This window comes from Malurus melanocephalus, unplaced genomic scaffold (assembly GCF_030028575.1).
Source record: "Malurus melanocephalus ecotype Western Australia unplaced genomic scaffold, MMel_1.1 scaffold_515, whole genome shotgun sequence".
Classification (NCBI taxonomy): domain Eukaryota; kingdom Metazoa; phylum Chordata; class Aves; order Passeriformes; family Maluridae; genus Malurus; species Malurus melanocephalus.
The window spans coordinates 1-21,078 of record NW_026623747.1 but is presented as its reverse complement, the minus strand read 5'-3'; the positions used below and the strand labels follow the sequence as shown (position 1 = coordinate 21,078).

The following is a 21,078-nucleotide window of genomic DNA, read 5'->3' as shown; positions in this document are numbered from 1 at the left end:
TGCGGGCCGGGCCGCGGCTGCGGCGGGCGGTGCGGGCGGACGAGCTGGCAGCGCTGCCCGCCGGGCTGCGGGATGAGCTGGAGGCGGCGCTGGCGGCGGAGGGAGGGCTGGTGCCGTTCAGCCTGCTGCGGAGGCTGCACGCCGCGCTGAGGGAGGCAGGTAGGCCGCGCTGCTCCGGGGCGCCGCGGGACGCCGCGATCGCGCCGTGACCGCCCCGTGCCCCGCCCGCAGGGTCCCCRCTGCACCTACACGAGCTGCTGGAAGGATGCGAGATCCACTTTCCCGAGGTGCCGGTGCCGCCGCGGGTAGGTGAGGGCCGGGCTGGAGTCGCGGGAGGAGTCGCGGCTSCCGGCCCTCACGGTGGGTCTGTGCCTCCCCCAGAACCCCGAGCTGGTGGCCCGGCTGGAGCGGATCAAGGCCAAGCTGGCACACCAGGAGTACCAACGGATGACCCGCAACATCACCGGCCAGGTGAGGGGCTGCTGCAGTGCCTGCTGCCAGCATTCATCCCTCAAACACCTGACAGCAAAGGACATYTTCCCCTTAGAATGAGTGCAGTGCAGAGGGGATGTGGCAGGGACTGGAGGATAACATCCTATAAACGCATAGGTCCAGTGTTGAGGGCAGAGATGGGACAGGGTTAACAGTAGTGAATTAGACATACTGACTTTTGGGAGCTGCTCACTGTGCCAAAGATCTCAGCTTCTGTTCTGGGAGACTGAGCAAATGCTGTAAATGTTTGACTGGGGGCATCTGTTCTGGTTGAATTTTTGTCATAGCTTTAAAATTACCTCATTYATGTCAAGGTAAAAGCAGCAAATACAAGATAATGTTTGGGCACTCGTTCTTTCCTGAGGGAGCTGAGATCTTTTGGCAGGATGATTGTTCGGACAAGTCAACATCCCTTCCTGCTGGATTCTTTGTGATCCCACCACACTCTACCTGGCATCCATGTGAGCCATCCATTTCCTCCTGTTGCATTAACTCTCACTCCAGGTTTGACCTGGTCTAGTGGAAGGCTGTCCTTGCTCCTGGCAGGGGATGAAACAAGATGATCTTTAAGGTCCTTTCCAGGCCAAAYCATTCTGTGATCTACGATCCAGGGTGGTTTTAGCAGAACTTGTGCAAAATCTCAAAGAAACCCACAGCCCATCCACCCAGTKCCAGGGCCCCCCAAAATATTTTTGAATCTCAAGAGTCTTGGAGACAGGACAGGGCATTGGCATTGCTTTTATTCTGCACACACAGTAACAGTGTTATTATTAACATTGAGGTACAAGCAATCACAAGTTGTTTCAATCCCTTCTTTCAGGAGATGAACGGGCCATTGGCTGAATTTGGGAGGCAAGGTGAGTGGCTTCCTGTCCTTTTGACACGTGGCAGGTCAGGCAGGCATGGGGACTGTTCCATCTCCAGCTGGTGACATTAGACATCCATCTCCAAATATCTCACCAGAAAGTTTTCACACACTGAAGAGTTCCTTCAATAAAGGAACCTGTTGGTCATTATTACCAATATTTCTGGAGGCACCAAGCATGTGACTCCTCCAGGATTACAAATCCCAGCTGAGGCAGCCCCAGGCCAGCTCTGTAGCACAATACCTTGTCTCCAGCCCTACTGCCCAACCTTACCTAAAATCAACCACTTTCCCCCTTCTCTCTGCCAGTTCGCTCCATGAAAGCCGTCGTCATCACCATCTTCAACTTCATTGTCACCGTGGTGGCCGCCTTCGCCTGCACGTACCTGGGCAGCCAGTACGTCTTCGCAGAGACAGCAGCGGTGAGCGAGCCTGGCCCCTGACAGCCCCTCCATGGTGGCCAGGCCAGGCACTCAGGGTCACCCTTCTCTCTTTTGTGTCCCCAGCGTGTCCTCTCAGCYGTCATTGTGGCCTCGGTGGTGGGCTTGGCTGAGCTGTACGTGATGGTGCGGACCCTCGAAGGGGACCTTGGGAAACTATGACCATGAACTGCAGGCTTTGTGTTGGAGGCTTTTGTCCTCCCCATGAGCTGCTAATTTGGGACAGATCTTCTCCTCTCTGTACCTGTTTGTGCTGTGGGAAGATTGCTGCACTCCTCAGGTTCATCCTTTGCTCCCTGCTCCTGAAATGAATCATGGCTTGAAAATCCCGCAGCTGCAGAACAGAGGAGGGAACAGCTGTGGACTCTGTCCACCCCAGCAGGGAGAGGGGCATCAGCTCCTGCCACCCCTGTTCTCCTGGGTCCTTTTATTCTGGAAATAAATAACACTGTGTGTTTGTAACCTCCCTCCTGTGTGTTGGGAGATGGCTGTTGCTGTGAGAAACATGGATGTGACATCTAAGACATGGCAGAGATGTGAATCTTCCCTGTCCCTCTGCATCCTGTTCCATCTCCTGTCCAAACCTTCCTCTGCCTGCACAGTGAGGGATGYGTGTGCTCCCAAAGGGTGCCCAAATTCTCGAGGTAGGGAGGGGACACCCCTCAACACTGGGCCCAGAGGTTTCTCAGGTGGCATGGAGCAGAGAGCAGAGCCAGCTGGGTGCACCCACAGTGGGGAGGGGACACCCACGCCAGACCCTGCAGACCCGGACACCTGCCGGGTGGGCGCTCTGCCAGGGYGGGACACAGTGATTAATGCTCTGATGGCAGCTAAGCCCCTCTGGAAACACGGTTTAATATCCGATCCAGGGAGATCTGCCGGCACCTGTGAACGTGCCTGCGGATTAGGGGCGGCTGCGCCACAATCATCCCTGGATACGGCCTCAGATTAAGGTATTTTTTCCAAAAGATTAGTCGGTATTAGGGGGCTGATGGGGACCTGCCCCCACTGCGGCCGCACTGGCATTTAGGATATTGGATGACATCCTCGGAGCCTTCGGGACCAGCAGTAATTCCACACCCTAATGAAATCGTGGCGCTAATCCGGGGGGGGGCCGCGGTGCCAGGAGGGTCCCCGGGACCCAGGGGTCCTTGCCACGGCTATGGCTCGCCCAGGTTGGTGATGGCCGCGCTGTAGATGAGGTCGGAGATGGAGCCCAGCGAGGTGGGGAGGCCCCGAGCGGGGCTGTGGGATCCCGGCGGCGGCAGAGCAGGGGCCGGGCCCGGGATGCCGCTGTCGGGGGGTGCCGCGGGGGGACCCGGCTCCCCGGGCGGTGGCAGCGGCGGTAGCGGCGGCGGCTCCGGCTTGGYGCTGCGGATCCTGCGGGCRCGRCGGTTCTGGAACCACACCTGGCACGGGCGAGGGGAACCGTGAGACACCGACAGTGGCCCGACAGGAGAGGGGACCCCGGCCTCGGGAGGCAAAGAGGGAGGGATGGAGGAGAGAATCCCGCCGGCGCTCACCTGGATCTTGGCCTCGGGCAGCTGGGTGAGCTCTGCYAGGCGCTCCCGGGTAGCGATGTCCGGGTAGGGCACGGCGGCGAAAGCCCGCTCCAGCTCCGATAGCTGCCCCCGGCTGAACGTGGTCCGCCGCCGCTTCCGCGGCCCCCCCGGGCAGGGGCAAGGGCAAGGGCAGGGGCACGGGCCCGGGCCGCCGCCTCCCCCCGCCGCCCGCTCGCCGCCCGGCCCGCCCGCCCCGTCGGGGAAGCGGAGCAGCGGCTGGGGGGCGCGGGAGGTGCCCGGGGCCGCGCTCATCCTGCCCGGCGCCTGCGGCCCCGCCGCCGGCCTGGCTTTTATCCCCCAGAGTCTCCCCCGGCAGGCTGGGACCGCCCCGAGCGGGCGGTGCTGTCCCCCCCCCCCAGCCCTTCCCAAGGGCTCCCGGGGCCGGTCCCAGCTCCGCACCCCCGACAGCCCCGACAGTCCCCGACTGACTCGGGGAGGGTCTCCCCCAGCATCCCCAGGACCAGTACCCCCACCAGCTGCTGGTACAAGCCTCCCCCGCGCCGCCGTCGAGGCACGGTGGGGCCCATGAGGATCCCAGGACCCGAAGACCCACCTGCCACCCGCCCCCTGCACCCTCTCCCCGGCTCCCCGCCCTCCCCCAGCTCGCCCCCCGCCGTGCGACCGCCGCTCTCCCACGGGGCTGGCAGCGGTCAATGTTTAACCGGAGCGGTGGTACCGGTTGTGCGGGGCAGCCGGGGCCGGCTGGCGGTGCCTCCTGCTGGGACCGGCCGGGCGCTGCGGGCACCCCGAGCACGGAGTGCTGGGGGGCGCATGGAACCAGAGGGGGAGCGGGGCGGTGACCCCCAGCCTGACCCCCGGCCCAGAACGCTCCCACGGGGCCGGGAGAGACCGTAAGTTGTTGGGGAGAGAGAGGGGACAGAGGCCCCCCCGTCCTGGAGTAGCAGGACTGGGCAGTGACTGCCCGACTGGTGCAGGTGGTGGGGGGGTAGCACCCCAAAAAGGCTGGGGGGGTGGGACTGGACAGGACTGTCCTTCTGCGGGGACACGGCGGGGACAGTGAGCTCTGTCCCCTGCCAGGCCTCAGGGCACGGTGCAGGTGGGAGGACGGTGCGAGCACAGCATGRCCTGGGCTCCCTCTACCCCAGCTTTTGGGGTCCCCGCGGGCAGACCCCCCAGCTGGGGGGCACCCACCATCCTGCTGCCCTCTGTTCCCCAAAGGAGCCTTGGAGAGGAGCGGGAGGGCCCCGTGGAGAGCAGAGAGACACGCCTGAGAGTGGTGCTAAGGTAAGGGGAGGCACAAAGAGCTCAGGGACGCGGCGGGAGCCTCTCTGCCTGGGGCAGGGCACGGCAGGGCTCCCCAGGGTCCCCATGCAGCCACACCTCTGTGTCCCTCTCTACCCCCCACCATTAGGGTCCGGCCACTGACCTCCACGGAGGCGCGGCGGGGTGACCGGCAAGTTGTGCACAGCCTCGGTGACTGCGCCGTGCACGTAAGTGCCACCTTCCCGCGGGTGTCGGGGTGGCCGCGGCACCCCCTGAGCTGCCGCTGTCCCCACGGCCAGGTAAGCGCGGCCAGGCACGATGCCACCTTCGGCTTCAGCGCCGTGTTCGACGCCGGTGCCTCGCAGGAGGCCGTGTTCGAAGGCAGCGGGATGAGGCAGCTGGTGGAGCTGGCCAKGGACGGGTGAGTCCTGGCGAGCCCCCGCGGACCCCAACCCTCCGGCGGCCCCAGGCCGGGCCTTTCCGGCGAGTTTGCACTGCCAGGACTGTGTCAGGAGGTGGCATCCCTGTGCCACCACCTGCGGCTGTGCCTGACGCTCAGCATCTTCCGCAGCTTCTCCTGCACCGTGTTTGCCTTCGGGCAGACGGGTTCAGGGAAGACCTACACCCTCATGGGACCCCTCGCCCAGGTACAGCGCTGTCCCCCTGACTTGATCCGGGTCGTGGGATGGGCTCTTTCCACCCTTCCCAGGGCTCTGGGAGCAGGTGGGTGCCCGATGTGCCCGCTCGCCATTCTGGCATCCCACAGAGCGAGACCCGGCCGGCGTCSCCGGCTCTGCTGGGGCTGATGCAGAGATCCTTCACCTGCCTGCTGGAGCAGAGCCGGAGCCGTGGCTCTGACCTGGCTCTCAGCGCTTCCTACCTGGAGATCTACAACGAACAGGTGAGTGCCTGCTCAGCCACCCCGTCCGGCCCTGCTGGCGCCCTGTGCCCCACTCCCCCGGTGCTTTTCCTTTGTCACATCCCCAGATCCGGGATCTGCTGAGCCCGGGGCCGCCGTGTGCCCTGCCCCTGCGCTGGAGCAAAACCCGCGGCTTCTACGTGGAGAACCAGCTCAGCGTGGAATTCGAGAGCCTGGAGGCCATCGTCAGCCTCCTCCTGCAAGGTGCTGAGACACAGGCACAGGGATGGGGCGTGTTCAGGGGGTGCTAGACCCGGTGTGGGGGGATTCAGCCCCGCAGATCATCCCCAGGGCTGGCGGGACTCTGATGGCAGCCAGAAGGAGCAGCTGGATGGGCAGTGGATGCTGTGGGATGTGGGGCAGCCATGTGGGGTGTCGTGCAATCAGCTCGTCCCTTGCAGGTTCCCAGAGGCGCCGGACCTCAGCACATGCCCTCAACAGGCACTCGAGCCGCAGCCATGCCCTGCTGACCATCCACATCCGCAGCCGAGCCGTGAGCGCACACCCTGCTCCGGGGGAGGGCTGGGGGGTCCCGGGGCTCAGCGTGGGGGTGCGAACAGCCCCACGCACGGGGGGTCATGCTCTCCTCAAGGATCATGGGTGGGGTTGGGGTGAGCGGCAGGAAGGCCTCTCTGAGACCCACGGGGAAGGGGCGACGGGGACCAAAGCATCATCCCCCACCCCATCGTGGGCTCTCCAGGCCAGTGCCTGCCCGAGCAGGCAGGGCACACTGTGCTTCGTGGACCTGGCCGGCAGCGAGCGGGTGAAGGAGACCGGCTCGAGCGGGGAGCTCTCCGTGGAGGCCAACAGCATCAACCGCAGCCTCCTGGCACTGGGTGAGAGCTGGGGGACCCGCCCTGGGAGCCCTGCTGGCCCTCAGCAGAGCCCTGTCACACCCTTTGTGGCTCATCCTCCTGCAGGACACTGCATCTCGCTGCTGGCCAAACCCCGAGGCAAGAGAACACACATCCCGTTCCGGGACAGCAAACTCACCAGGCTGCTGGCCCGCTCCCTGGGTGGCTCAGGCGTCACCCTGATGGTACGAGGGAGGCTGGGCAGGGGTCTCACCCCGCGGAGGGGAGGGCTGGAAAAGGATAGCGACCCTCTGAGTGAGAGTTCTCCTGCATTTCCTCCTCGTTGCCAGGTTGCCTGCATCTCCCCGTCCTCACACTGCCTCTCAGAGACGCTRAGCACACTGCATTACGCCAGCCGTGCCCGGAGGGTCACCACCAGACCGCTGGCCAACAGGGTATGGCAGACAYGGAGCCACTCCGAGCTCCTCTGCCCCGCTGCCGGGACCCCCTGACCCCCACTTTAACCACCCAMTCCTCTCAGGTGTCCCGGGAGAAGTTGCTGCAAACCTTGGAGCAAGAAATCCATGCTCTGCAGCTGGAAAACCTGTCCCTGCGGCAGCAGCTGTGCCTGCCCAGGGTGCCAGTGAGGAGCACGGAGGTGCCAGGGAACCCTCCAAAAGCGTGGTTGGGCGCGGGAGGCAGGTACGGCCCCGCAGGGCAGCTCCCACCAGAGGGAACCCCAGCCTGGCCCAGCCTCTACGGCCTCTTGAGGGACTTCGTGGTGGAGAACGAGCAGATGAGGTATGGGGRGCCTGTGTGGGACCCCTGAGCAGAGGATCAGGGGGCTCAGAGGGCAGCCAGAGCCCCTGGCTGGGCAGCACCCTGCACAGCCAGCCTCTCTCAGGGACTCCGTGGGGCTGGGCAGGGCTCCGAGGCTCTCCAGAGGCTGCCAATGCCCTGCTCTGCTCCTCACTGCTCCCCAGRCAGCCCCGTGTGTCCCCAGACCCCGCTGGTGACACCCACAGAGCCACCCGCAGCTCCTGTGACAGCCAGCCCCTGCTCCGGAGTGCCCGCAACCACCACGGACACCACGGCCACTCGGCCAGGCACCAGCGGCCGGACACGACACCCAGCTCTGTGCCCCGGCTGCCGGTGAGCGTGGGGGGTCTGGGGTCTGCAGCTCCCCTGTTTGATGCATGAACCCCTCACCCACTAATGCCCTCTCTTGCAGAAGCTCCCTCCTGCCTCCAGCCGCCCCCGCTGCCCAGGGTGCCCGCGGTGCTGCCCAGCTGATGCCAGCACGTCCCAGGTACAGCCCCGGGGGTCTCTTTGGAGGGGGTGGCACCGGGTGGCACAGCCACCTTGACCACTCTGCTCGCCCCCAGGTGCTGCCGGTCCCCCCCGAGGGCAGTGCTGCTGTTCTGCCACCCGGACAGGAGGACACGGCTCTGCCTGGCTCCCACCAGGCACACCAGAGGAAGYGGTGAGAGCCACTCCCCGGGCATCYGCTGCTGYTCAGGAACTCCCTGGAGTTTTGGGGGGTTGGTGGTTTGTCATGTCGGGGTTTGTCATGTGTCCTCACGGCAGGAGTCGCGGCAGGAGCAGGAGCCTGTCCCAGCAGCAGCCGCTGCACCGGGAGCTGCCGGGCCCGGAGCGCGCTCCCAGCCCCGAGGGAAGGGTCATCCCTTCGGCACCGCCCTGGCCGGGATTGCCGGAGCCCAGAGGTCAGCGGGGCAGGGGCAGGAGGCCAGGCAGGGCCTTGGGTGGGATCCCTCGGGGATGGGCACCCATCCCCAGCACGGCCACCCACACGTGAGGCTGTGGGCTGACCCTGGGGGAGATGGACACCTGACCCCGGTGTTCCTCACCAGCAGCTGCTGGCACCGTCCCTCTCCTCCCGTGGGAAGAGGCGCTGGACTGGCTGGCGGAGCAGATCTGAGTGACCACAGCCACGCCATGGAYGGTGCCAGCATTGGGGGTCTGGCACAGACCATGGGGACAGCCACAGCCAGCGGGGACACGGCAGCTCGGACCGCAAGGACCGCGCGGCACGTGGGACGGACAGTCGGACGGATGGACACACACACATGGAGCTCTCCGGCCTGCTCGCCTCTCACAGTTTATTTCTGTCTGGCCGGGGCTGTGCTGCCACCCCGGCGGCTCCRGGGTCCATCAGGTGCTCTCCTCCCCGGGCTGGGGGCAGTCCAGCCAGTACTGGGCGATGGAGCGGGGGTAGCGCGGCCGCACCAGGTCCACGCGCTTGGTGCGCAGGTTGACGCGGTAGTACTTGTCTGGAGGGAAAAGGATGTGGCTGTCACGACTGTCCCCAGCTCTGGGGACCTGCTGGCTCTCACTGCCAGCCCTGGGTGTCTTCCTGCTGCATCCCAGAGCTCGGGGATGTCACAAAGAGAGCTCTCCCAGTGCCCTGGCAGCCCTGGTCCCACATCATTCCCGGATCCTGCCACRCCAGACTCACCTCCCACAAAGAAGTAGACGCTCTGGAGCATCTCACACGTGGAGCCCGACAGCCCGTCGCTTTCAACCCCTGCCGAGTCGTGGTCGTTGTGCAGCCAGCTCCAGAATCCCAAATTCAGTGAGCGGTGGTTGTGGTTGTACCTCTTGCGCTGGCGGCGAGAYTTCCTCCTGCGGGGCTGGTGCGAGGCCACGTAGATCCTGCCGGCCATGGCGGCGTCCAGCCGGCCGGGCACCCCCCGCCAGTCCCGGCTGATGTACCAYGGGCCGTTCGCCCCGGCTGCAGGAGGAGCGGGGGATGAGTGAGAGGGGCAGCAAAGTGTGGGGTGAGTGAGCCCAGCCCCACAGACAGCCCCCAGACCCCCAGGAATGCTCCAAAGGATCCCAGCCTGGATTAGATGTGTGACAGTGCCACAGGCAGAGCCAGGAGCAGCCCACACCCCACTCTTGGCTGGGATCAGCCCTGTCCTGCTGAGCCACTTTGTCCCCCTCTCCATCTTTCATCACCCCTGCCCAGGGCTGGGGTTTTCCTGTGGCATCTCCAGCRATAATAAACAGTCCCCAGCAGTGCCACTAGGGTGTGAGGTGGCTGGTGATGGGCTCAGTAGGGTGTGAGGGTGGGGATTTGGGATGCTGTGGGGGATGCAGGACACCACAGCTCATCCTGCCTGCCCGTGCTCCCAGGCATCGCTCCCTCCTCCCCGGTGCCCGCTTCCCCCTAGGCTGGCCCGGCCCTTACGCATCCTGCTGCCGAAGAGGAGCTGGAAAACATCCTCCCAGCTGTCCCTGTTCATGAAGGCGTAGTGTTTGAACACCGTRGAGGGCGAGGACTTCTCGCAGTCGGCCTGCGTGGGCTGCTGGGCAAAGTCGTAGGACCAGTAGTACTTGTCTGGGAGAGGACGAGCGGGGTTTTAGTGGGGGACAAACACCCRAGGGGTGTCCTGCCTGTGCCCAGCGGTGCCAGGCTCTGCCAGGMGCTGGGGGGCTGCCCCCCTTACCCTTGAAGAAATAAACCCTCTCGTTGCCGTGGTAGCTGTGCGCGGGGAGGGCGAACGCCGCGTCCACGTTGTCCGGGATGCCCTCGAAGCCCTCGGAGATGTCCCGTGGGTAGCCGGGGTCCAGGGCTCCGTCATCAAAGCGCCAGTACTGGGTGCCCTGGGGGGTGGGGGACAGAGGGGGGTCACGGGTGCAGCATCCCCCAGCCACGAGTCTGGGAGGAGTGAGCAGAGAGACCCCAAACAGCTACAGGGATTTAGGGGCATCTGGCAAACACTGTTGCATAGAAAGTGCCAGAAGGGGATATAGGGCAGGTTGGGGGGCTGTGCTGGCCACTCTGGGCGTACCCCCAGCCCTGCAGCCCACCTTGAAGAGGTAAGTCTTGCCCTGGCAGTTGATGCGTGTGAAGGCTGCRTCGATGGGGCCCTCGATGCCCCAGACATCGCTGATGAGCTTGGGGTAGCCGGGCCTCACGCTGGTCTTGTCCAGCTCATAAAAATACTTCCCTGGGGAGAGAGGGGATGTAGGAGAAGCAGCAGGGACTGCAGATGGGGGGACAGYAGGGCAGTGTGTCCCACGTGCCCGGGGAAGGTCCCAAAAGTACCTCGGAAAGCGTAAAGGGAACCGTTCTTCAGGTCGGTGAAGGCGTCAAAAGGTTTCCCACTGCACAGCTCCTCTGGCTCCTCAGACCCATCCGGGGTGGGTTTGGGCAGCTCTGGCAGCGTCTCCTCAGGGTTTGGCTTGCTCTCTGGTGTGGTGTCCACCAGCACCGGGGGCGTGGGCAGCTCTGTGGGGTCTGCCACGGGCGCCTCCTCCGTGGCAATGTCGACAGTGAGGTTGTAGTCCAGGTAGTCGTCCTCGGGCAGGGCAAAAACATCTCCCCGGGTCACTGAGGGAGGGAGAAGGTCCCACTGGGGTTGAGGGCAGGAGGTGCTCCCTCCCAGGCAGTACAGGTTCATGGAATCATGGAATTGTTGAGGTTGGAAAAGCCCTCTAAGATCACCRAGTCTRATTTAACCCAGCACCGCCAGCACTAAACCGTGTCCCCAAGTGCCACAACTGCACATTTTTRGAGCACTTYCCAGGGATGGTGATTCCACTGCTCCCATGCCCAACCACCTTTCCAGTGAAGGCATTTTCCCCAGTCCATCCAATTAGCCCAGATCCCACGCTGCAGATGCTGTGAGCCAGCTCCCAAAACCCCCACGTGCTGCAGCAAACCCCGGTGCTGATCCACTCTGCAAACACGGGTGGGTGCAGAGCTGACCCAGCACAGATCCTTGGAGCCCCACGGTGTTGGGGCAGCCTGTGCAGAGCCCTGGCCAGCAGGGTGGCCGTGGGGACAGTACCTTTGGCTTTGCAGACGGTGGAGTAGTCACTGCAGCAGCTCTGGTAGTACACGCACAGGGTGTCGCACTGGCACTTGCGCCCTGCGTCGAAGCCTTCCTCACAGCGGCCCTCACACGAGTCTGCAACAGCCACCCCATGGCTCAGGAGGGGTCATGTGGGGCAGGCAGTGGGGCCCTCGCCTCCCCCCAGCCCAGCTCCAAGGGATGGAAATGAACTTGGGGGTGTCCTGGTTGGGGGTACCCCACATTTTCACAGTCAGCTCCATCACCAGGGTTTACAGTGGCTCCTGGCCCTGCTCCCACCCCGGTCCTGCTGGGATGGGAGCCACAGACTGGGCTGTGCCATGATCCCAGCTCCAAGCTGGGGTGGCCAGGGATTTTCCAAGGCACCATCAACCCCCATGTGCTGCCCATTTGCTTTCTCCCATCCTCAAGGTACAGCCACTGCTGACCATCACCACCATCCCCTCCCTCCCCTCCCCATCCTGCCCAGCCCCTCCACCCACCCAGGAGCCCCAGCTGCTCCATCCCCACAGCACCTGGCATGGCCAAGGCTCACCTTCTGCAGCATGGGTGGTGGCAAGCAGGGCCAGCACGAGGGCAGGGAAGAGCAGCCCCATCCTGGGTGTTCGGGAGCGCAGCTCTCCTCCGACTGAGCGCCCCGGAGCGCGGCAAAGCCCCAGCGTCCACTGTTTGCTCAGCCTGCCCCGGCGGGAGAGAGCAAACAGCTCAAGGTCAGTACCGGGAAAAAGGGGCAGAGATGATCCCCCACCCAGCCTGCCCCACAGCCCTGGGGTGTTTGGGGGGGACAGGGGCTCCCCACGCTTGCAGGAGCCCCGGTGAAGACTGGACACTGCTCCAAGAGTGGGGAGGAACAGCAGGCCAGAGTCAGGAAGCATTTTGAGGTCCTGCCGTACTGATTTCATAACAATCCTCACAGTGTTAAAGCCCCCAGCTGCTCTCCAGCCTGGCCTTGGCAAGACAAAAACCCAAAGGAAACGGGATGGGGCAGCGATGCTCAGGGAAAACTCCCGGGTTTATATTTGCCCAAAACTGCACCATTTTGGAGAGATTTTTCTTGGGATTTCAGCTTTCTCAACATCAAGATCTAGGTAGCCACAAAGCCTGGTGGCTCGGGATGGGGCAGGTGCCATCTCTGTGCCTGGGGACCAGAGGTGAGGGCCGGGGGCAGGAGCCCTCTGCACTTTCACTGCAGAAGGCAAACAAAAGCCTGTGTATTTTGCTCCCGTCATTCCCTTTCCAGCCAATCTTTTCGGTTACTAATTAATGCCGACTCAGCTCTTTCGGCGGCTCCTGATAACTCTGGGATGTTTGTTTAGTCGGGGGCAAGGAGCGAACGCCGCACGAGGCTGCAGCGATCCTGTCCCTTCTGCAGCGATCCTGTCCCTTCTGCAGACAGGAGATCCGTGGGGTCTGTCCCCACCCTCGGGCAGCAGCGGTGGGCTTTAAATGATGCAGGATTTGGGAGGAGAGGAACCCAAGGATGCCCACTTCTCCAGGGGTCCAGCTCAGACTCAGGCAGTTCCTGGCATCATCTGCTCCCACCCTTGCAGGAAGAGCTTTATTTGGATTTGAGACAGGCATTTTTCCACCTGGAAGCCCTGGGGAGCTGAGGGCAGGATTTCTGAATTTCTGCAGCCCTCACTCCATCCCTTGTCCTCTGGCCTCGGCCGTGGCAGGGCTGGCGTTGTCCCCAAGTGCCAGCACCGGCTCCATCCCATCCCTGCTGCACCAGTCCCGGGGGAAAAGAGCCCTGGGAGGCTCTGGGAGATGAGGGTTGGGCATTGTTTGAGCTGCTTTTGCTGATCRGCTAAGACAAAGCTCCCTCCTGCTGCTCCAGGCTCCCACAGACCCACGGAGGCTCAGCGAGCCCTTCCCTGCCAGCTGGAGATCCCAGGAGARGGCTCGGMTGGATAAAGGGGCCCTGGGGAGCTCCTGCAGCCAAGGGCTGAGCAAAGTCCGTGAGGAGAACTCAGGGGATGGGATTGATCCCCCAGGACAAGGCTGGGGACCGCTGCTGCTCTGAAAATCCCTCCCGAAAAGCAAAGCAGAGCAAAACTAAACGCAAAGTAAAGCAAACTCAGCTCTCTGGGCTAGTCAGGACAAGCCTGAGGGAATGGTTTGAATTCTGCTGCCCCCGGGCTGCAAAACCTTCTGCTGCTCTACACTGCAACAGCCCATGTCCTTCCCCCAATTAATAATAATTTATCAGGAAAATCCTCACCGGTTCAGTGCCGAGTTTTCCCGCAGTTCTGTGCTACTTGGGATGCCTTCTCTGCCGTCCTGTCCCTTTCCTCGCTCTGTCCCTTCGTAGTGGATTCAGAGAGGATTAAGAGCGACTCTGTCACATCCAAACATCAACTCGAATTTAAGTCTCAGGCTGACCTGGCAACAACCTGGGTTTGGAGCCAAGGACTTAAGCTGCTCCTCCCAGCACATCCGAGAAATGCCCAAAGCGTTTAAACATTTCTGCCCTGAGCACGTCTGGCCTGGAAAAAAGAAAACAAAAGAGGCCCAGGCTGCCCCTGCTCTTTCTTTTATCATGCAAATCCAAAGCCCACCCAGAAGAGCCGCTCTGAATTCCCACCGAGCGGTGGGTATTTGCCCCCTGCTGATACCAAACGGGTTCAAAACGCTGTGCCGGGGTGGTCGCAGCCTCACCGTGACCACCACGGTGCCTGGTCCTCTTTACCTCCACCCTGTGCCCCCTCCCTGCTCACAGAGTGACCTGAAGTGCTGCAAAACCAGCGTGGGGGTCCCTGCCCGCCGTGGAAGTGACACCACAGAGCAGCTCGGGCACGGCGGGGGGACCTGGGCCAAGGGGACAGCTCAGGATGCACAGGGAGGGCTGTGGGATCGCAGAATGTTTTGGGTTGGAAGAGAAGAATGTGTGTTTCCAAACACCTTCCACTATCCCAGGCTGCTCCAAGCCCCTCCAGCCTGGCCTTGGRCACTTCCAGGGTTGGGACATCCACAGCTTCCCTGGGCAAGTTGTGCCAGTGTCCTACCATTCCACAGGTAAAAAATTCCTCCCAATATCTAATCTAAATCTCTCCTCTTTTATTTCAAAACCCCTTGCGATAGATAGATAGATAGATAGATAGATAGATAGATAGATAGATAGATAGATAGACAGATAGATGGATGATAGATAGATAGATAGATAGATAGATAGATAGATAGATAGATAGATAGATAGATAGATAGATAGATATCACTATCTACTCGTGTAAAAAGTCACTTTCCCTTTTTTTTTCCATAAGCACCGAAAGGCCACAATCAGAGAATCACAGAATTTAGGCTGGAAAAGCACTCTAAGCCCGACTCCAGCCCTGCCAAGCCCCACCAGCGAGCCATGCCCCAAGCGCCACATCCACGCTTTTCTGTTAAACCCTTCCGGGGTCGCAGGCAGGTGATGTCCGGGGGGATCTGCAGCGGGAGGGGGCTGCAGCTGCCGGCACCGAGCCCCTCCTCGCAGAGGCGGCGCCTGCGCCCGGTGACATCAGCCCCGGGCCCCGGGATGCTGAGCCCGGCTCGGGGAAGGCGGATCCCGCTCCGCTCGCAGCTCCGCATCCCGACAGGGCGGAGGGGCCAGCGGGGCGCATCCCCCCATCCCGTGCCCCCCGCCCGGCCACCCGCATCCCCGCGGGCGCCGAGGGGAGCGGGGATGCCGCGGTAGCAGCCGCCGATGCTCGCCCTGCTGCTGTCGCTGCACACCCTGGGCCGGTCCCTGGCCATGGCGAGCGCGGAGCGGCTGGCGGTGCCCGAGTGTGTGAGCCGGGCGAGCGGCTGGGCGAGCGGGGGCAGCGGCCCGGGGCACGACGGGGTCTCCCCCGGGGTGGGCACCGAGGTGCGGGAGGCGCTGGAGCGGGTCCTGCCCGTGCTCCGCCGCTCCATCGCCCACGCCACGCAGGCGGCCACCCCCGAGGGGCTGCGGGCAGCCCTGTCCGAGGTGTTCCGGCTGGTGGAGGAGGCCTGGGCCATGCCGGCCGTGGGCAGGGACGTGGCCAAGGTGCTGTGCGATGTGATCCGCCTGGAGGGGGGCCTGGACCTGCTGCTGCACCTGCTCTACACCGCCGAGCTGGAGGTCAAGTGCCAGGCGGGGAAACTCCTGGAGCAGATCCTGGTGGCAGAAAACCGGTGAGTGTGTGAAGAGCCCCCCACCCTGGCGGGCACAGCCCTTCCCAGCGCCCCGGGCACCGCCACAATGGGTTCAAAGGGACATTAAAGCCCTCAGCTCAACTCTCAGCCACGGGCAGGGACACCTCCCAAAGTCCAAGTTGCTTCAAGCTCCATCCAACCTGGCCTCCCCCATCACAGCCTCCAAATTTCCCTGATCTGGGTGCTCCTGGTGCACGATTCCCCTCGGATCCTCACACTTGTGCAGTGGGTCCCTGACTCACGCCCAGGCAATGACCACGAGCTGCTGCTCCCTTCCCCAGCAGCAGGAGGGAGGAGAACCAGCCCCAGCTCTGGGATGCTGAGGAGAACTGGGGTGTCCTCCTGAGCCCCCTTCAGCCGGCTGAGCTGAGTCAGTTTGGCTGAGCCAGAGCACCTGACCCAAAAAGCACAAGATGTGGCTCCCCTTTAGCCATAACTGCAGCAGGAAGAGGAGGAGGAGGAGGAGGAGGAGGACAAAGCCACTTCCCAGAGCCTTCCTGCTGCTAACCAGGGCTGCAATGAGGCCGTAAGGAGGGGTCAGCTGGTCAGCAGCCCTCATCCCCTAGCTCAGATCCGGGACAGGTGAGAGGTGCTGGGATGTCTGTGTCAGAGCACAATGGGATTGGCAGCGTGTGTGTGTGTGTTCCTGAGTGTGTGTGTGTGTGTTCCTGAGTGTGTGTTGTGTGTGCACACGTGGCACCCGACACATCCAAATCACCCGCGCACAGCTCACCCTGCCAGCACCCCAAACTCCCCCTGTCAGCTGCACTCCCCCCTCGGAGCCCCCCAGCCCTGCTGAGCCCTGCCAGGGCTCTGGGCAGCACTCAGAGGGGCCTGGCCAAAGCGTTGTTCCGGCTTCCTGGGGCATGTCCCTCACTGAAGGTTGGGGACTCATTGCCCAGGCCTTGCTGCAGGCAAAAATAAGCGGCAGCTAAATCAGGAAAGCCCATTAGGGTGGAATTTAATCCCAGGAAGCATCACTGGCACCGTCTGCATTCGGCACTCGGCTTCTTAGCATGGGAAAGGGTTCGCTGGAGTTGCTGTCTCCACTCCAGGGGCAGCTCATGGAGTGTTGGAGCTTCCAACAACTTCTGAGCCACCACAGGGAGGTGTGGGGTGTGGGGTRTGGGGTTCCCTGTGGGGTSCCAGCCTCTCACTCACAGAACTCCCCCAGTCTGTGGGGTGTTTGGCTGGGAGCTGGCCAGGTCCTGGCTCCATCTGCAGCTGCAGGGACCTGTTGGGGCCGTGTTTGTCATCCAGCTCCACGGCTGAGCCCGGGCTTGCAGCCAGACCCAGGCTCAGGGACTTTTTTTTAATTTTTTTCTTTCCCCAGGGCTCTCCACAACATTTCCTGTCAAACCCACCCCAAGGTCAGTGAGAGCCCTGTGGGTCACAGGCTTCCCAGAAATGTCCTTCCTGCCTGCCAGCATAGAGGCTGGCGTGCCATCACCCCACTGTCGCTGGGGACCGAGCGTGCCACCGCCCTCACGAGCAGTGGGGCACGGGGCACTGGTACCAGGGCTGCCTCACAAACTCCATCACGGCACCAAATGGCCACTGCTGAGGGCAGGAATGCTCAGRCAGCACAGGAAAGCTSCTGGCAGCACAGCCAAGAGCTCATCTCAGAGGGTGGTGAGGCTGCCCCATCCCTGGCAGTGTCCAAAGCCAGGCTGGATGGGGCTTGGAGCARCCTGGGCYAGTGGAAGCTGTCCCTGCCTGTGGCAAGGCGTTGGACCTGGGTGAGTTTTTAGGTCCCTTCCAACCCAAACCATTCCATGATCCTGCTTTCCCCCTTCCCCACTGTGTTTTCAAGGCACAGCCCCATTCAGGGGTCATTTTAAGCACAGGGGTCCCAAGGCCAGAGCCATTTCCAGCCCTGCATTCACTGCTTGATTGCCTTGAATGTCCTACTCCAGCATGAGGGCATCCAGCGAGGGGATCCTGGGCTGTGCAGCACTGGGGGGGAGGGGGATGTGTCGCTGCTGGCTAAACAGCGACATAAAATAATAGATACAAAACACACAAAAGTAGGTGAAAAAAAAAAGAGAGAAAGAAGGAAGGAAGAACTTTATTGTGGGACAAGCCTCTTTTATCTACTTTAGCAACTAAAGTATACATTTGTGTCGAACATACATTGGTTAAGAGATAACTGTTTAATTAGTAATCAGAACATAATTGGTGAGTTTGCAAAAGCTACAGTATTAGTAATGTTTATAATTTCTAGCTACCTGCATTATCAATTTTATACTCTAATCTCCTTTTCTCAACAGTAGCTAAAGATGCGGCATTCTTCTTCTTCTATGTAGGTTGTTAACACTCCCTTTCTTTTCCCAGGACTCAGTCATACACAATAATTGGCTGAGTTTCAGATTCAGGGCTTGTGGGGCCACCTTTTCCCCCACAGGGGGAAAACCATCCCCTGTCCTGTCTCATCACAGCTCTTCCATCAGGTTCTTCCAGCAGCAGCCTGGTGCATATTGTGTCCCACAGGGAGTTCTCCTGGGACAAAAGGCACCAAGGCATTTGGCAGTTCACACTGGTCATTGTCCTCACTCCCTGCACGTCCACCTCACCCTCCTCTCCTCCCCGCAGGGACCGGCTCGCCCGGGTCGGTCTGGGCGTCATCCTCAACTTGGCCAAGGAGCGGGACATCCCTCAGCTTGCCCGGAGCCTCTCGGGCATCCTGGAGCACATGTTCAAACACACGGAGGAGACCTGCTCGCAGCTCATCTCCGACGGGGGCCTGGACACCGTGCTGTACTGGTGCCGCTGGACAGACCCCGCCGTGCTGCGCCACTGCGCCATGGCCCTGGCCAACTGCGCCATGTACGGTGGCCACGCCAACCAGCGCCTGATGATCGAGAAGAAAGCGGCCGAGTGGCTTTTCCCGCTGGTGTTCTCCAGGGACGACGAGCTGATCCGGCTGCACGCCTGCCTGGCCATCACCGTGCTGGCCACCAACAAGGAGATTGAGAAGGAGGTGGAGCGCTCGGGCACGCTGGCGCTGGTGGAGCCCTTCATTGCCTCGCTGGACCCGGAGCGCTTCGCCCGCGAGATGCTGGGCAGCAGCGACAACGTCCAGGGCCGGACGGCGCAGGATCTGCAGCGCCTGGTGCCGCTGCTGGACAGCTCCCGGCTGGAGGCTCAGTGCATCGCCGCCTTCTACCTCTGCACCGAGGCCACCATCAAAGCCACACAGAAGAAAACACAGGTAAAGGGTAGGTTGGCCTGGAGGAAGGTGGTGCTGAAGGGAAGGGGAGCCACGGGCGCGTTTTGGTGTCTTTTGTGAGCTCACCACTTTTCTCCTCACCTGATTGTTGGGAGGAGGATGAGGGAAAGCAAAGTGACGCCTCCTCCCTTGGTGTCCCCAGATCTTCAGTGAGATTGGGGCGACGCAGAGCCTGAAGAGGATTGTGTGCTACTCCACCAGCAGCACCACCTCCTCACTAGCCAAAAAGGTGCTGCGCCTGATAGGGGAGGAGGTTCCTCGGCGCATCCTGCCCACCGTTCCCAACTGGAAGTCCTGCGAGGTGCAGACATGGCTGCAGCAGATCGGGTTCAACAAATACTGCCAGAGATTCCTGGTAGGGCTGCGTGCCCTGGGGAGGGTCACCTGGGTGGACACCTCTGTCCCATCTTGCAGCAGAGGTGTAAGCATCTCACTTGGGGACCTTTCCAGCCCGGATTTCTCTTGGCAGGATCACCAGGTTGATGGGGACATTCTCCTGAGGTTGACAGAGCAGGAGCTGCAGAAGGATTTGGGGATGGACTCCAGCATCACTCGGAAAAGGTGGGACCACCAGCAGGGCACACTGGACTCTCTCACGGCCATCACTGCAGGGGCAGAGCCAGGGACGAGGTCTCTGCCCTCCCCTTCCTGCAAAAACAAGGATGGAGATCCTCCAAATGCAAAACCTGGACTGCCAGGGCTTTTCCACTGCACTTGKCAGCCCCAGAGGGATTTCTGAAATCCCAGCACATGKCAGAGGGGTGGGATGGGGCAAGGCACAGGGCACAGGGCAGGTGGGATCCTACAAGTCACACAGAAAGGTGGGAACTCACCCTTAGCTTGGGACACAGAGGTGCAAGGAGCTGCTGTTCCTCTGTTCCCTGTCCCTGCAGCTCATCCCTCACCCCAGCACGGAGCTGCACTCCCTCCTGAGCAGACAGAAGCTGTGCAGCTCCCCCATGTCTCTGAGTGCTGCCCTCCACTCCGCTTTTCCCCACCTCCACATATCTCCACCAGGTTCTTCCGCGAGCTGACGGAGCTCAAGACCTTCGCCGACTACTCCACGTGTGACCGCAGCAACCTGGCCGACTGGCTGGGGGGCATCGACCCCAAATTCCGGCAGTACACCTACAACCTGCTCACCTGCGGCATCGACCGCAACTTCCTGCACCGCGTCACGGAGCAGCAGCTGCAGGACGACTGCCACGTCCACACCGGCTTCCACCGCGTCCGCATCCTCACCGCGGCCAGGGGTGGGTCCTGGTGGGGATGGAGGGGCGCTCAGGGGTGTTTGGGGTGAGCTGGTGGGTGGTTTTTAACACCTGGAGGGTTTTTTTGTGCTGCCCAGAGACGCTTCACTCCCCCATCACGCTGCAAACGGCGTCCAATGGCACCGATGTGTTCATCAGCTACCGCCGGAGCACCGGCTCGCAGCTGGCCAGGTGAGTCCTGCAGGAAATGGTGATGCCCAGAGGGGTCAGTTGTGGGGAGAAATGTGGAATGGGGAGGAGGGAGAGTCTGCCAAAAGCTGCAGGAAAAACGGGGACAGCACGTGGCATAACCTGTACGGTGGATGGGGTGATTCTCTGTCCTGGCACTGTCCCCCTGTCCCTCTGGGGCACTGACTGACCCTTTCCTCATGCTTGTGGGGGAGTCAATGTCAGCTCCTCGTGTTCTGGGCTGGAGCTGGCACCTCATTCCCCTCTCCCCTGTCTCAGCCCACGCTGTGGGACAGCCCGTGAAGCCTCTTCTCACAGTGCTGTCCCCTCTTGCCACCAGCCTGCTGAAGGTGCACCTGCAGCTCCACGGCTTCAGCGTGTTCATCGACGTGGAGAAGCTGGAGGCGGGGAAATTCGAGGACAAGCTGATCCAGAGCGTCCTGAGCGCACGGAACTTTGTGCTGGTCCTCTCGCCCCACGCGCTGGATAAATGCATGGAGGACCCCGAGTGCAAGGACTGGGTGCACAAGGTGAGAGATGCCACCAGGTGGGAGCTGTGGGGACATCGGGGTGATGCCTAAATCTGGTTTACCTGAAACAAAGGCTGGACAAAATTCAGAAAATAAAAAGCAGGGGCTTTTCAAATTTATTTCAGGGCTTTCAGGTACATTCCGGGCAGTCCCAGCCCACCAGGGGCTACACCCAGAATGAACCATTGGTCACACATTTTTCGTTCTTCATAAGTTTTATCCATTTGCACATTGGGGGGTGAATTCTCCAATTGCAGCTGCAGCCAATGCAGTCATTGACTCCAAGTTTGCTCCCCCCGATTCTCTGTTGTTTCCATCTCTTGGGGCCTGGCACAGTGAGGTGTCCTTGAGTTTGGGGGCTGCAGAGGAATTGTTTTGTGTAAAAATGGGAGAGCAGTAGTTTGGAACTGTAGTTTAGCACTGTATTTGGAGTCTGGAGTTATCCACTAAAGAATTCCAAGGTTACAGAGACATGAAAAATACAGAAGCTAAAATCCCAATGCATCAGGAGCAAGAGGGAGTTGGTGATGGGCTGACACAGCCCACGAGCACCTGAACGTTCTGTCCCTGCAGGAGATTGTGACA

General features: G+C 61.6%; 5 protein-coding genes across 6 annotated transcripts; 3 read left to right on the top strand and 2 right to left on the bottom strand.

Moving 5' to 3' along the window:
* Positions 1–2: 2 nt before the first annotated feature.
* On the top strand, positions 3–2,263 carry TMEM199 (transmembrane protein 199; the record flags this gene model as incomplete). The annotated part of the gene is made up of 6 exons (XM_057381557.1): positions 3–159; positions 232–305; positions 382–471; positions 1,313–1,349; positions 1,667–1,779; positions 1,864–2,263. Coding segments are annotated over 6 exons (567 nt in total), but the record flags the coding sequence as incomplete, so codon positions are not given.
* Positions 2,264–2,313: 50 nt separating this feature from the next.
* SEBOX (SEBOX homeobox) lies at positions 2,314–3,611 on the bottom strand. The gene is made up of 2 exons (XM_057381572.1): positions 3,321–3,611; positions 2,314–3,206 (listed from the first exon to the last, which is right to left on the bottom strand). Exons 1-2 carry the CDS (start codon positions 3,609–3,611, stop codon positions 2,958–2,960), a joined length of 540 nt encoding a protein of 179 aa, XP_057237555.1. The 3' UTR covers positions 2,314–2,957.
* A 367-nt stretch (positions 3,612–3,978) lies between these two features.
* KIF12 (kinesin family member 12) lies at positions 3,979–8,577 on the top strand. Its single transcript, XM_057381555.1, is given in 19 exon segments — positions 3,979–4,075; positions 4,077–4,210; positions 4,539–4,604; positions 4,732–4,810; positions 4,883–5,004; positions 5,155–5,230; positions 5,350–5,484; positions 5,571–5,732; positions 5,734–5,758; positions 5,904–5,995; positions 6,203–6,338; positions 6,423–6,541; positions 6,647–6,751; positions 6,838–7,097; positions 7,280–7,448; positions 7,528–7,605; positions 7,682–7,779; positions 7,884–8,020; positions 8,171–8,577. Coding segments are annotated over 19 exon segments (2,121 nt in total). The 5' UTR covers positions 3,979–4,012; the 3' UTR covers positions 8,236–8,577.
* VTN (vitronectin) lies at positions 8,391–13,443 on the bottom strand. Its single transcript, XM_057381554.1, has 9 exons — positions 13,359–13,443; positions 11,673–11,815; positions 11,114–11,233; positions 10,369–10,653; positions 10,131–10,270; positions 9,767–9,923; positions 9,508–9,657; positions 8,773–9,048; positions 8,391–8,587 (listed from the first exon to the last, which is right to left on the bottom strand). The coding sequence occupies exons 2-9, from the start codon at positions 11,731–11,733 to the stop codon at positions 8,469–8,471; spliced, it is 1,308 nt and encodes a 435-aa protein (XP_057237537.1). The 5' UTR covers positions 11,734–11,815; positions 13,359–13,443; the 3' UTR covers positions 8,391–8,468.
* An 852-nt stretch (positions 13,444–14,295) lies between these two features.
* Positions 14,296–20,545, top strand: LOC130582703 (NAD(+) hydrolase SARM1-like). Of its 2 annotated transcripts, none has more exons than XM_057381574.1 (7): positions 14,296–15,274; positions 17,888–18,506; positions 18,667–18,879; positions 18,994–19,085; positions 19,542–19,777; positions 19,873–19,966; positions 20,304–20,545. In XM_057381574.1, exons 1-7 carry the CDS (start codon positions 14,823–14,825, stop codon positions 20,542–20,544), a joined length of 1,947 nt encoding a protein of 648 aa, XP_057237557.1. In that variant the 5' UTR covers positions 14,296–14,822; the 3' UTR covers position 20,545. The 2 variants fall into 2 exon arrangements, with proteins under 2 accessions (XP_057237557.1, XP_057237558.1); XM_057381575.1 differs by lacking the exon at positions 14,296–15,274 and adding an exon at positions 16,472–17,034.
* Positions 20,546–21,078: the final 533 nt, after the last annotated feature.